Source organism: Sinocyclocheilus anshuiensis, unplaced genomic scaffold, assembly GCF_001515605.1.
Source record: "Sinocyclocheilus anshuiensis isolate Anshui unplaced genomic scaffold, SAMN03320099.WGS_v1.1 scaffold700, whole genome shotgun sequence".
Taxonomy (NCBI): domain Eukaryota; kingdom Metazoa; phylum Chordata; class Actinopteri; order Cypriniformes; family Cyprinidae; genus Sinocyclocheilus; species Sinocyclocheilus anshuiensis.
The window spans coordinates 1114789-1129087 of record NW_015555756.1 but is presented as its reverse complement, the minus strand read 5'-3'; the positions used below and the strand labels follow the sequence as shown (position 1 = coordinate 1129087).

General features: G+C 37.5%; 2 protein-coding genes across 2 annotated transcripts in view; both read left to right on the top strand.

Moving 5' to 3' along the window:
* Positions 1–223: 223 nt before the first annotated feature.
* Positions 224–9042, top strand: clk4b (CDC-like kinase 4b). Its single transcript, XM_016467653.1, has 13 exons — positions 224–335; positions 1734–1891; positions 3496–3715; positions 4143–4233; positions 4529–4595; positions 5161–5277; positions 5361–5527; positions 5630–5724; positions 6056–6185; positions 6267–6349; positions 6426–6505; positions 6646–6736; positions 8709–9042. The coding sequence occupies exons 2-13, from the start codon at positions 1734–1736 to the stop codon at positions 8853–8855; spliced, it is 1446 nt and encodes a 481-aa protein (XP_016323139.1). The 5' UTR covers positions 224–335; the 3' UTR covers positions 8856–9042.
* A 1600-nt stretch (positions 9043–10642) lies between these two features.
* LOC107673834 (collagen alpha-1(XXIII) chain-like) overlaps positions 10643–14299 on the top strand; it is a 123221-nt gene continuing 119564 nt past the window's right edge. The window contains exons 1-2 of the mRNA XM_016467646.1: positions 10643–11046; positions 11376–11445. Of these exons, the coding sequence (XP_016323132.1) occupies positions 10723–11046; positions 11376–11445 (394 nt within the window). The 5' untranslated portion in view covers positions 10643–10722. The remainder of the gene's footprint in view (positions 11047–11375; positions 11446–14299) is intronic.

The following is a 14299-nucleotide window of genomic DNA, read 5'->3' as shown; positions in this document are numbered from 1 at the left end:
TTTGGGCTGCTATGCTGGTTGGATTGCTTTATATAACAGTTAAGAATCTATTTTATCATTTTGTATGTAGGTCTACTGTTAAATATTAATAAAAATATTAATGAAATATTTGTGTGTAGGTCTGCTGTTAAATATTAATAATAAACAAAATATATTCTATTGCCAAGAATCCTATACAATATGTCAAGACGACCTGTGCTTTGTTGAGTGTCCACCTACAAATCCTCGCCACCGGAAACGAGCCTTGAGTGTAAAGCGGAAATCATAAAGGGTGGTGGAGCTCAGTCTGGAAAGCAAAGTTTCTTATTTTACGACTTGAAAGTAACGGGTGAAAGGTGAGCGTATTTTAAATTTAAACATGTAACATAAAACTTTCTTTTACAAGTTTATTAATTACCTCGAGGCTGCGGGGGGGTGACAAAGTTTAAGTGCCTTGCGCTCGTCTGTATGCTAACCGGCTAGCCGCCCAAGAAAAACATTCACGGATAGAGCGAATATTTAAAGCGGCGTTTTTGATAAATAAACGTTTAAGCATTTTGACTATGAACTTAAAAAAATATATAATCCATTAAGTACACAATCGTTTGGCATTGTATCTCGATTGTGTTTGTTTATATAATAAGAGGGCGGTGGCTAAAGCGCTAGTGTCATTAGCTCTTTGTTAACGTTACCAGGCAACCGGGTATTCGAAAAATGTGATTGTAAACAAACAACTGTCCTGATTGCAGTCGCTAAAAGAGTTTGTTTTTATAGATGTCACATGTATTTCTGCATTTACATCACATTTAATAAGGGACATTGCGTTCAGTGTGCTGGGATAAATGTTCGTCCGAACCTTAAATTAGAGTAACCAAATCTAATTGGTGAGGTTTAATTCCCTATTAGTTAATGCGAATTGACTGCATGGTAAATTGTTCAGCTGAACTTTTAACAAGTCAAAACAACTGCAACAACTCGGCAGCATGAAATTCAATAACTAGATCAGGAGCAGAGAGCTATGGGATTACATCTCTGCCACAATTCTGCCCGCGAATTGAGTTGTGTGGAGAAAATGTTTGTTTGGCAAAGAAGTATTTCGAGTGCACGAAAACACATTTTGCATTTAAAATACGTTTTTTTTTTTATTTGTGCAGACCTTCTCTTTTGCGAGTGCAACTTTTCACTAGCTTGCTCACCTGATGCCCGCCCTCAGTGTAATGCAAGGAATGTTGTGATTGGTTGTCAAGGCAGCCAATCAGAATTTAGTAGCCTAGTCTCTGATTGGCTGGAATTATGGCATATTGTAACGCTGGGTTGTGTTGAGCAAACGAGTCGTCGGCATTTAGAGAGCACAGAGGGCGGGCATCAAGGGTAAAATATCGTCTAATTATCGTCATCGATAAAATCCCAGAAAATATCCAGATATTATTTTTTGTCAATATCGCACACCCCTAGTCTGCACACATCCAAAACTTAATTTAAATGCAAAATTTATTTTAGTTTAAATACTTTTTTCTTTGCAAAGTGAACATTTCCTCCACTAAACTCGCGAGCATGCAAAATGCACTTTTGTGCGCTCAAAATATGATCTTTCGCGCGCAGAATTTTGGCAGAGATCTAACCCTATAGAGAGCTGGCATCACCTCGGCTGTATTGAATTTTAAAACCCAGCTGGTGTGGGGAATGTCCTGAGATACTGTTTCCCTGTCGTTGTTTTTATGACTTGGACCTTTTTTCTATTCTGGTGTGGTCAGATGCGACGTTCTAAGCGGATGCGGTCGCCAGATGGCTGGATCGCGGAGTACAGCTGGGAGGAGATAGTGGAGGTGCACAAAAGACCGAAGCGCAGCTCTCGCAGCGGGGAAAGAGAGCGGCAGCCCGGGAGAACTCATCACTATAAGACATACGAAAGGTAAGTAAGACTTACTCCCTTTTAAAATGTGAAATTAGCACTTATTTTGTTTCAGTTCAAATGGTGTTGTTAGACTGTTAGATTTGTTGTTGGCATTGAGCCCTGTCAGCTTGTCCTGCGTGTTTGCAGTGCCTTGAAATGATATACAGTGTAGCATGTTCTTGGATTCAGAAACAAACTGTCAGGGTGACAAGTGCTGTAATCGGGCTTGTCAGAGGGTCCTGATCAGTGTTTGCAATTCAGAGAATCCCACTGATGTAAAATCCTTCTGATGTTAGATTGCCAGTGGAACTTGTTCCAAAATTTTTGTAGCGACGATTATTATGTTTTCAATGTCTGTCCACAGAGCTGCCACATTGTTGTTGTTTTTTTGTTTTTTTTTTGTACGGTAGAAAATGTTAACAGCCATTTCATTAGTTTTCATTTGACCCTCCCAGGCATTTTGAAATGCAAACTGAGAGCTTGTAAATGCCCGTTCACTCCAAGAATGAGAGTGTGTAGATATTAGTGTTCACACCAGTGAAAGGTAACATTGTTTATTATAAATGTGTTGCGAGTTATATTGTCCACCCTTTTAAAGTTGCTATGAAATTAAATTCTGTTTTCCAAGTCATGCTTTATCTTATTGTGAATCATTCATCTATGCATTCTGTTTAGTTTTACAATTTAGTTTGACCTCCTAATTTTGAATTAATGTCGTAACTGAATCTTTCGGTAAAAATGACAACCTCGCTTTTGCAAGCTCTCATTCATCTATTTCCATTTTCGAGCGCAATATCCTAAAATCCAATCAACAACTGATGAATTGAACAAAATTGCACTTTTGGATAAACTGTTACACTTGAATGTACGTCAAAACACGTAAAAAATGTCTGTTGCTACTTCTGTCTCATCACGACTTTAAAAACTCAAGCTCTTTAAAGTGGGGTGGATTCTTCTAATTGGCGATCAGTGTTCATCAGGTGGGAAAAAATCACAAAGTAGGTACAGTTTTGAGCAGGCCCAGAACAACCTTAACTCTGCTGTGTAAAGATGCCCATAATTAATTAACATTATAGACATCTTTGTTGTGAATGGGTATTAAATCTGCCTTTATTTTTCTGAAGTGGAAACCATGCAGAGTGCATCTGATGTTCTTTAAAAATTGTTACGATCTGTTGAAGTTTGGTTGTGGTAATATGAATCAGGATGGCTTCCAGTTGACGTAATACAGAACGTTCTGCTTCTGTACTATAGGCTGACAGCTGTGATTTGGATCGCAAGTTGTTTAAATCAAACACAACGCTTAGACATCTTCCTAACAGATTTACTGCTGCAACATTGACAGGTTAAAGCATCACTTTCAGTCATAACCGCTCTCTCAGAGCTTGTTTCTGTGGCTCTTTCTAAGTATAGCTTGCTCGTGGACGCTTCCCTTTCGAGAAGACACTTGATGCTTTCAGCACCCAGCAGATCACGATTCAGCATTCCTTATCCCCTGCTGAAAGGGTTGATAAATTGCAGAAAAGTGAAAGCCACCTATAAATTTTGCTGTCGAAGGACTCATTGCCATTATATGCACAACTGTGTTTTCTTCCTCAGTGTCTGATGTGTGCTATTGACAGGTGTCACATTAGCTCAAAGAGGCTGGAGTGCCGAGAGCACAGGGCCAGAGAGGCCAGTCTGGAGCATAGCGGGTATAAGGGTCGGGTGGACCCGGTCCGGGAGACGGAGAGGGAGAAAGACGGGAACCATTGCAGCCAGTCGTCCACACACAGAGGACGTAGTCGACGCAGCAGCAGAGAGCGCCAGCGATCACGCCACCGCAGTCCCCGCTCAGACTCGGTAAACGATTTGTCGATATGTTGATTTTTACTTGAACTGTTGTATTTGTTAATGTTTCTGAAGTCCAGATTTACCATAGAAACCATCTGCTGTAATCATGCAGTAAGGTGGTCAGTTGACTGATTCACTTGAACTTCACTCATTGGTTGCAGAAATGGCTATTTGTTGATTGCTTGAGGGTCTTGAACAGAATTAGCTGTTCTTAAGTGCACTTCAAAGAAAATTGTTTCCTGTCTGAAAATGTGTTGCCATGTCTTTCTTCTGTAACACACACTATGGTGGCCCTGTGCCGTTGTTGGCGATGAATTTGAATTTGCTGCTGCCGTCGTGACCCCCCCTTGCTGAATGAATGAATGATGCGTACGGGCCTGATTCTGACTGGTGTTTGATGGTGGTGATGATGGTGATGATGATTCCCCTACTCCAGAGAAGTCATCGCAGGAAAAGAACCAAGAGTATTGAGGATGATGAGGAGGGTCACCTGGTCTATCACAATGGAGACATGCTAAGAGCAAGATGTATAGAAAACAAACCTTTCTCTATATAACTGTCTGTTCTGTGTCTATTAGTGGGACAATTCAGCCTACACTTGGGGGATATAAGGGGACCTTTGACGACTTCTAATATTAACCACTTTGAATTTAACTATCATGTGTGAAACTTTAATTTGGCACAATTTTATATTCAATAAATATGATTTAACTGGAATGAACTTGTCAAGTTCATGTTAGTAGAGTAAAATCTGTGCTTTTGTATGTTGTATCCTCCTGTCCCAAAGCTTTACTTATGACTGCCTCTTTATCCTGTTCATAGATGAGATTATAGGGACTCTGGGTGAAGGAGCCTTTGGAAAAGTGGTGGAGTGCCTTGACCATTCAAAGTAAGCCAGATTTTATGACTTCTTAGTCATACAGGAAATGTTTGTTTTACCTCTTTTTTTAACATTAGCTACATTTACAAACACCCAAATAATTGGATCGATAGCTCAATCAGATTGAAAAGCGTTCATGTAAATAACTCAGTTGAACCAATTGAGCTCAACATGAATAAAAGCTGAGCATGTAAATGTTTGAATATGTCTTTTCAAGTGAATTCAAAAATAAGATCTTATTTTACATATGTTTTACTTCTAACGAACGTGCACATTTTTATTTAAATCTTACAAACTTGCCAGTGGAATAGACTGAATATTGACAAAATATTTGCTAAAAGTGGCAATTATACTTTAGGTAGCTTGGTGGTTTTCTCCAGTTCTGAATGCAATGACTGGGCATTGTACATGCACTGAAGTTTTTTTTGGAATACATAAATGCACAATGTGAATCGGGAAATGCAAACTTTAGGGTTCAAAAAAAGATAACATTCAGAACCTGAAATTGGATTGTATTCATTCGAATTTATGAAAATTAGTGCATGTAAAGTACCTAGTGTGCTTTTGTCTGCAGAAGTAATGTAAGAGTGGCACTGAAGATCATCAAAAATATTGAGCGCTACCGTGAGGCAGCCTTGTCAGAGGTTGATGTGCTGGAGCGGATAAACTCGCTTGATGAGGAAAAGACATTGTGAGTGTTTGAATTCAGTGTAGAAATACTTTGTAAATATACAAGGTTTTTGGGCGTAATGACTTGCCTATATGTCTTTGCAGTGCTTGTGTCCGGATGCTGGACTGGTTCGATCACCACGGCCACATCTGCATAGTGTTTGAGCTGCTGGGACTGAGCACGTATGACTTCCTGAAGGAGAATGGATTCATGCCCTTCTCACTGAACCAGATCAGATGCATGGCAGACCAGATATTTAGAGCTGTGCAGTGTGAGTATAGATGCTTAATTGTTTCTACAAAAGCTTCAATGCTACAAATCGCTGTTATATATCATGTCTAAATATATATAAATCACTTTTTTTTGCCATCAGTTCTGCATCGAAATAAGTTGACACACACTGACCTTAAGCCTGAAAACATTCTGTTTGTGGACTCCAACTACGACATGAAATACAACTTCAAGATGGTAAGTAACAGCATAATAAAATGTCATACTATACTATACCCCATACTATAATTCAAAAGTTTAGGGTCAGTAAATTAATGCCAAGGGCACATTACATTTATAAAAGATATGAATATACTACAAAAGATTTATATTTCAAGTAAATGCTGTTCTTTCGAACTTCTTATTCATTCTTATTTAAAGAACCCTAAAATATGTATTATGATTTCCAAGGAAATATCAAACAGCATTGACCCCAAACCTTTGAGCAGTAGTATATGTCTGTAAGAAAGCAAGTGTTAGTTTATAGTGAAGGAGAGGATGATGGCAATTAATGTTCAATGTATTACAGAAGCGTGATGAGAGGACCTTGAAGAGGTTGGATGTAAAAGTTGTGGACTTTGGCAATGCTACCTATGACCATGAGCACCACACCTCTGTGGTGTCAACACGCCACTACAGAGCTCCGGAAGTTATTTTGGGTAAACTGTTTGCACTATTATTTTTGCTGTTGTTTATCCACTAAAACATGATTTTGAACATTGCAAAATCTCTGCTGGCAGAACTTGGCTGGAACCAGGCATGTGACGTGTGGAGTTTGGGCTGTATCCTGATTGAGTTCTATCTGGGATTAACGTTATTTCAGGTGCAAATTCACACATACATACTTTATTATTCTACTTAAATGCAAAATACTTACAAAAACTCCCTCTTTTTTTTAGACTCACGACAGTAAGGAGCATCTGGCAATGATGGAGAGGGTTCTAGGCCCCATACCTGCACACCTGCTTCAGAAAGCCAGGTGCAGTATCATAACTTGAGACTAGGCGTTTATGCCACTTGTTTCTAAATACACGTTTCTTTCATGACCAACGATATGAGAGGTTTTTAGATTTGTCATGGTCTGTCTTTGACTGATGCGTGACTGTGCTTCATTGTCAGGAAGCGGCGTTATGTGCATCATGACAAATTGGACTGGGATGAGCACAGCTCAGCAGGGAGATACGTGAGGAAACACTGTAAACCTCTAAAGGTAAAGATTTCAAACATTGAACTGCTTATTATGCTTAGTCTTGATTACATTATGCTGCAGATACTGACTCTTTATAAAAAGCTTTGTTCATGTAAACCAGTTTATAATATCTATAGCCTCAAAGCATAGGCGGAGGGTGGACCAACTCCAGGGTAAGGCTAAAAGCAGCCAAATCTATTAAAGGGGTCATATGATGCGATTTAAATTTTTCCTTTCTCTTTGGAGTGTTACAAGCTCTTGGTGCATAAAGAAGATCTGTAAAGTTGCAAAGACTAAAGTCTCAAATCCAAAGAGATATTCTTTATAAAAGTTCAGACTCAGCCACACCTACCTAAAACGGCTCGTTAGAAATCAGTGGTTAAGTTGTATTTACAACACTGTTCCAGAACAGTTCAACCCAAATATTCTGCAGCGTGCAGCGCATTTTATGGAGGACTGTTTACTGATCCTGGGAGAGTAACATTAGACTAAAATGTTCTGACTCATGTAAGTACGTTTTCATTTAAAGGGGTCATATGATGAGGTCATATATGATGATAATGTCACTTTCTGTATAATATTTTATTCGCTGTTTGAATAACCTTGGAAAGGAAACGTTTTATAATTACCACATCATAAACCCGTCTTTTTAGGCAAGAACCAGACATGGGTGTCATGTAGGCTAATAAAATATGTTTAATGGGACTGAATTTGTATTTTACGTGATTACAATTGAATAAAAAACGTTTATACATTTAGTATAAAACGTTTCCTTTCCAATGTTATTCAAACAGCGAATAAAATATTATACAGAAAGTGACATTATCACTAACTTTGATCTATCGCGAGTTTAAGCACTCAAAAAAAAACAACTATCATTATCACTTAAGCTGTCTACACTGTTAAATTAATTTCTTACTTGCATTGTAGGCTACATACATCTGCGCGTCCGGAATTCAGTCAGCGAACGGCACGCACTCAAAACTGATGAGTTTCAGCGATGACTCATCTGAACGCCTCTGATTGGCCATTGCATTCCTAAGATCAACAGAATTGTGTATGTTTGGTTCAAATGCGCAACACTGTGACGGAGGGTGGGCGTGGTCAGCTCGGAATGCATTTTCAAATTTAATTTTGCTACAAATATCCCACGGCGTCATGATGAAAATGCAATCCTAAGTGTTCTACCTGTTAGTCTAAATGCATTTAGGACAAATAGCATTTAAATGATCATTATGCTACCATTTCTGCTTGAACATGTTACACATATCAAATCAATTTGTGTTATACATTTTCATTTCGCAACTTATAAAGCGTTCAAATTTGCATGCAATTTACATATTAAGACTACTGTTGGAAATGGCAAATGTAAATTATATAATTTCATTTTCATTTTCCTTTTGCAACAAACTTTGCACGTATGGGTAATGGAAAATGTAAATTTAAATACAGAAATACAATGCCATTTTGAATATTGCGTTGCCATTTTGAATATTGCATTTCCATTTTGCATATTGCATTTTAAATTGAATTTCGCTACCTATATGCTTCCATACAGATCTTAATTTAATCGACACTTCTATTCATTTTCATTTTGTTAGCAACAGTCATAATAGATTTAATTTGTTTGTGCAGGGGCATTTTTGCCCCAACTCGCTGTGGACAGGGTAAGGCTTACACACGCTCCGCCTATTCCTCAACGTTGTTTTTGGTCACTTTGTACTGTTTATAAGCACAAGTACAAAATGTTAAAGGTTTTGGAATGAAAATACTGAATGTTTTTCTCTGAAATTGTGGTTGTTTTTTTTGGTGATACATTCCAGTGGTCTTTAATTTTTCCTCCAGTAACTACGCTGTATGTTTAATACTTAATTAAAAGTCTTGTGAACTACTAATTTTGGAGATGTACTGATGCCAGAATGTTAATGAGACACATTTCTGTTTGGTTTGCCTTGATGAAAATAATATAGTTGAATCTCTGCTCCTTACTCAGCAATACATGTCCTCTAAAACCCCGGAGCACGAGCTGCTTTTTGACCTGCTGCAGAAGATGATGGAGTATGATTCTTCCAAACGAATCACCCTGGAGCAGGCCATTGGACATCCCTTTTTCAACCCGATAAGAAAAGAAAGAAAGTGACTTTGAGGCGAAACAAAATGAACCTTACTGCTCCCAGGGAGACTGCTGCTGACTGTATCAGTCTGCTTTAAGACTGCCTGCATCATTACCTCTGTCTATATTTATTGTCAATTTGATTATATGGGCCAAATTTATATGGGCCAAATTGATCTGTACTTTTGGCAAATTAAACTTGAATGCTTTCAATACACACCATTTGTGACTTTATTTAGTCATTCTTTTTAATAATACTGAACTGACATTCAGAATTAGTGTATAGTGATGCAGAATATCAGGATCTTTTTTCCCCAGTTAGTGCTATTATAATCTCTGTCCTGCAGATGGCACCAAAAGGCCTGTTCTTTACAAATGCTCTTCTAGTTCTGCAGCCTTCTTTAGTTCTGATGTATTTTTTGAGCAGAGCAAATGGACATCAAGCGGGTGAAAATCTTGAGATTTTGCAGGATGAAATGCAAATAATCTTTGTTGCAACTATTATGTTTTTATTACAGACGGATACAAACATTTCCTGCAATAAAGGCTATTATAAAGCACTAATATTTGACATTCAGAGGCACATGTATTGTGCTATGCACAAAAAAGTCATCTTTTGACCCTTGCGTGTGTTTAATGTGAGTTTATTTTGGACACTGCCTTGTATCTGCAGTTTTCTTAAGTTCAATTTGCGCAATCGAAATGGTATTTTGGCGCATAAAGCGCAGTGAGGTTAAACAAAAGTTATATTTTTGACCTCTAGTGGTTGAAGCATGAAACTACGAATTACTCGCGAAGGAACACTTGGTTTGGCAATTACTTGGCTTAATTTTTGCGAGACATCACAAAGAAAAAATGACAGGAGAAAGACAGAAGACATAGCCTATCATGTTTTTAACCAAGCCTTCTCTTTGCCATACATGCCATATATTAGCAGGATCTTTCATATGCTATACATCAAATATTGGCATTTTTTCAATGTTAGAGGGTAAACGTTTAAGTATTTTGTTTATTTGTGTTTTTGTGGTTACACTTTACTTGAAGGGGTGTGCATAAGACTGACATGACACCTTCATAATCATGACATGACACATGTCATGAATATGAAGGAGGTTTTATGCACGTTTATGACAACTGTCATTAAGTGTCATTCGCTCAGTTATGTCAATTTTAATGCAAAGATGTCATTGTTTGAGATGTCTTTGTTAGGGGTAGGGTTAGGTCAAACAATGTCATCTTTGCATTAAAAATGACATAACTGAGCGAATGACACTTAATGACAGTTGTCATAAACGTGCATAAAACCTCCTTCATATTCATGACATGTGTCATGTCATGATTATGAAGGTGTCATGTCAGTCTTATGCACACCCCTTCAAGTAAAGTGTTACCGTTTTTGTTTATATTTGATGTGTGTGTCAAAATAAAATCTTAAATATTGACAGTTCTTCGAAAGTGCTTGAGCGGCTGTACTATTTCAGACGCGCAACTTTTGTTATTTTCCTTGATAAATTTATAGCCTTATCTCACTTTTGTGTTCACTAACGTTTGAAACATATAGTAAAAGAATAGATGCTCTTAAGACCCCCGTCATCCTTTAGTTTTTTTCTTTTGACCTTTGGGGCGAAGAGGGGCACACACACACACACACACACACACACACACACACACACACACTATTCGCACTCTGTCGTTTACATAGTTTTGTTGACGGCAGTTCAGCAGCGGAAAAAAAGGGGCTGACTGGATTCTCTGAGACACACTTCTGAGGGAAACGATTTAACCTGCGCTCGAGACGCAGAGAAAAGCTCTCTTCTAGTGGGCGTCACATCGTTGCGTCGTCTCCTGTCAGCCGAAGTTACTCTGAAGCCAGAAACGCCACTTTACTGAAATAATGGTGTACACGAGTCTTAAAAGAGGATTCAAGAACAAGGATAATATTTGCACCGTAATGCCAAAAATGGTTTCAACTGGGGATTCAAAAGATGCGTCAAAGACATCACAGAGCAATGGACATCACACATTACAGATATTTCATTGTTTAACGACCCTCGTATGCTTTATGTTGTCGGCGTCTTCGGTGGCAGTTTGTCTGCTTATGAACGTCAAAACATCTCATCTTGAGCGTAAAATTGAGGTTCTAGAGATGGAGCGACTGTCAGTGATTCAACCTGTGCCTGCGACTTTTCGGGATGCGATAGAGAAACTTGTGCAAGAGGTATGTCGTCTATGTTTTCATTAATTCTCGCTACACTTTTACAAGCACTATTACCAAAAAATTAAAATGTCTGTCTTTCAATATTGTTTTTTATGGTTTATATATAACATTTATAATGTTCTAATATATTTATTAGGCTATGTAACGTATGAAGTGAAATTTTCCGTCTTAATTGGTGTTTCCCAAGTATTTTGAATTACGTGTACTATTTTAGGATTAGCTAAATAAAACATCATTAAACTTAACTAAAAATATCCTGGTAATTTTAAATCACCAGTGTGTATATATGTTGTAGCCTATATCATATAAATATATATTTGTTTTCTCAGAGACTAAAAGAGGGAGTGTCGAAAATTCGCACAGCTCGAGAAGCAGCGCAAGACTGCTCGTGTCCTCCAGGTTTGTTTCTCTGCATGAGATGTTTTTTATGTTCTTTTCCCTCCTAAAACGATCAACTGAAGCATATTCACTCTATTTTTATATCAAAATCTGAACTATGCCTTAAATTGGGCCAATAAATGATGCAGCAGGTGCCTCTCTAGCATGTGATGTTGATAAGAATGTTCAGTTCAATAGGGACTTGTCTTGTGAAGCTGTTTGCAGTTGTACTTTTTGCAGGTTGTACTTGCATTTCATTATTGCAGTCTGTTTTTCAAACTTACGTTTAATGCTAAAGTTATAACCTGCAGTATGAATTTAATTCCAGATGAAGAAAATCAAGTTGAAACTCTGAAAACTCATCAAATCGATATGAAACGACAGAAATTATTATGACAAGTTAAATGGATGGACACAGAGATGTTGTAATGATGAAAACAAATGTTACAGCCTGGATAAGTGTGAGTGATCTGACATGTCAGTGTGACCACATGCAGAACCACAGCTTATATACTTCATGCTGAATTAAATAACTCACATGTGGAAATTATAAAGATGCGAGTGGCGCTCCACTGTCCGCAGAGGCCGGTGGATGCCACAGATTTATTGTGTAAGCTGAGCTACGAGACATTAAAATTCATTGCCAGCTATCGGTGCAAAGACGGGGATAGACAGAGGATACTTAACCTTGCATGAATTTGTTGCTCTGTTCTTATGTTTTAGTCCTTGGAAATTGGGCTGTTGTCTGAGAGAAAATGACAGGTTTATTCCAACACTGTTTAAGAGACGTACCCTCTTAGGGCATAGAGGAATTATGCATGGAGAAATTTACTGGCCTATGAAGATTTCATGGTAGCGGTGCCTACCAAAAGAGGGCCTCCCATGTACCCTCTGATGTTGTTGCTAAAATGTGGGTATAATTTAACTTGTAGCCCTGTCCCATAGGACACTACAGGTTCAATTAAACTCAACTCAACTCTAAAGCTCTTTTATCTTTTTTTCTCTGTACTCTTTTTCAAGGACTGGTTTCATATCTATTCATATATAACCTTATCATGCACATTGTTCCTTTCCACGCTTCAAATTTTGCCATGAGCAAAGAGCATATGTAGAGTTTTGCTTCTCATATCGTCATCCTGAGGTATTGTGGCTACAAATTAAATCCAGTCTTTTTCATCCCTGATATTGAAATATCAAAGTGGATAAAAGAATAGAAGAAAGAACATGAAAGACATCAAAAGTCATCTTGTAAGATCAGTGAACCTTGATAACTTAAAAATTACTTGTTTTACTGTTTTATTCATTTATCTTTGGAGGAACCATGATGAGTTTTGTGTAGATCGTATTAACATTTATCAGATACTTAATACTTCACTGGCACTTGGTAAGGAAACCATCATCATCACTAGAATTAAAAACAAGAGATGTTCAATCACTTTTCTGAGCAATCAAATGACTTACACCTGACAAGTATATAACAGGCAAACAATCCCATATACTTACACTGAAGGAGCCTCAACTAGGAACCAGAAAATAATACAGATCACATAAACAGTGAACTTTATGATATTTTTTTATCATTTATATTTGATAATTCACTGTTTACATCAAAATAGTAAATAGTCAGTGCTATTCAAGTAAAATTGAGCTCTTTTTTAATGCTCATGGGAGCTTTATATCGGCTGTTTCACAAATTATTTCATGACACTTGTTAAGGGTATCTATAATTTACAAGCTGGCTGCTAGTATAATATGGACATTTAAATATGTCATTTACTGTGATATAATGTTTTTTCTGCTCTAAATATACTTTTTTTAGTTGAATGGTATTTGTTATCATTGTACTGAAAGGTAAGAGGCTTTTAAACAATTCTTCATTTTAAAGAATATAATTGCAGTTTGTTGGAAGTAAGAATTGTTTCTTAGTCCTTAAGAGTGAATAGACTTTTTGTCTTCCTCACTTATGTTTCTCCAATTAAAGGCTCAGGTGTTTTGGTGAATCAAACTGTTTTCTTGAGCTGAATGGTAAACCTGAGTCATCCGTCTGTGCAATTTGCTGTTCCTTCCTATGCTTTTAATGGGCTTCTTTTCAAGGCAGACATCAGAAAACACACTTGAACCACAGACACAAAAGGACCAAGACCTGCGGACCATGAACTAATGAGCTCAACAAAGCAGTTAATTGACCCAGGCTTCGTAAAAGCTGAAGCCACTCAGACTTGGGCTTCCTCTGAACCTGAAATGACGACACTGGTCACTCAAAATGAATGAGATAGTGAAACAATTAGCCGCTTAGACACTTCCCTATGACATTTGAATTCACTGTAGCTACGAGTTAAGCAGAAATACATTTAAACAACCTTCATAATTCACAAATTATACCACTGGGGGGAAAAAATGGTATGGTATATTTTTTTTTAGTCAGTAAAATGTCAACCTTTTGTGAAATGGAAAGGTTCCAAAGATGTTAATGGTTCTTGGAACCATAGATGCCAAAAAAAAACAAAAAACTCTTATTTTGAAGTGTTTATGTACTAAAACGCAAGTTTTGAGCAACCCCTTCTACAGGTGCATCACAATAAATTAGAATGTCGTGGAAAAGTTAATTTATTTCAGTAATTCAACTCAAATTGTGAAACTCGTGTATTAACTAAATTCAATGCAAACAGACTGAAGTAGTTTAAGTCTCTGGTTCTTTTAATTGTGATGATTTTGGCTCACATTTAACAAAAACCCACCAATTCACTATCTCAACAAATTAGAATATGGTGACATGCCAATCAGCTAATCAACTCAAAACACCTGCAAAGGTTTCCTGAGCCTTCAAAATGGTCTCTCAGTTTGGTTCACTAGGCTACACAATCATGGGGAAGAC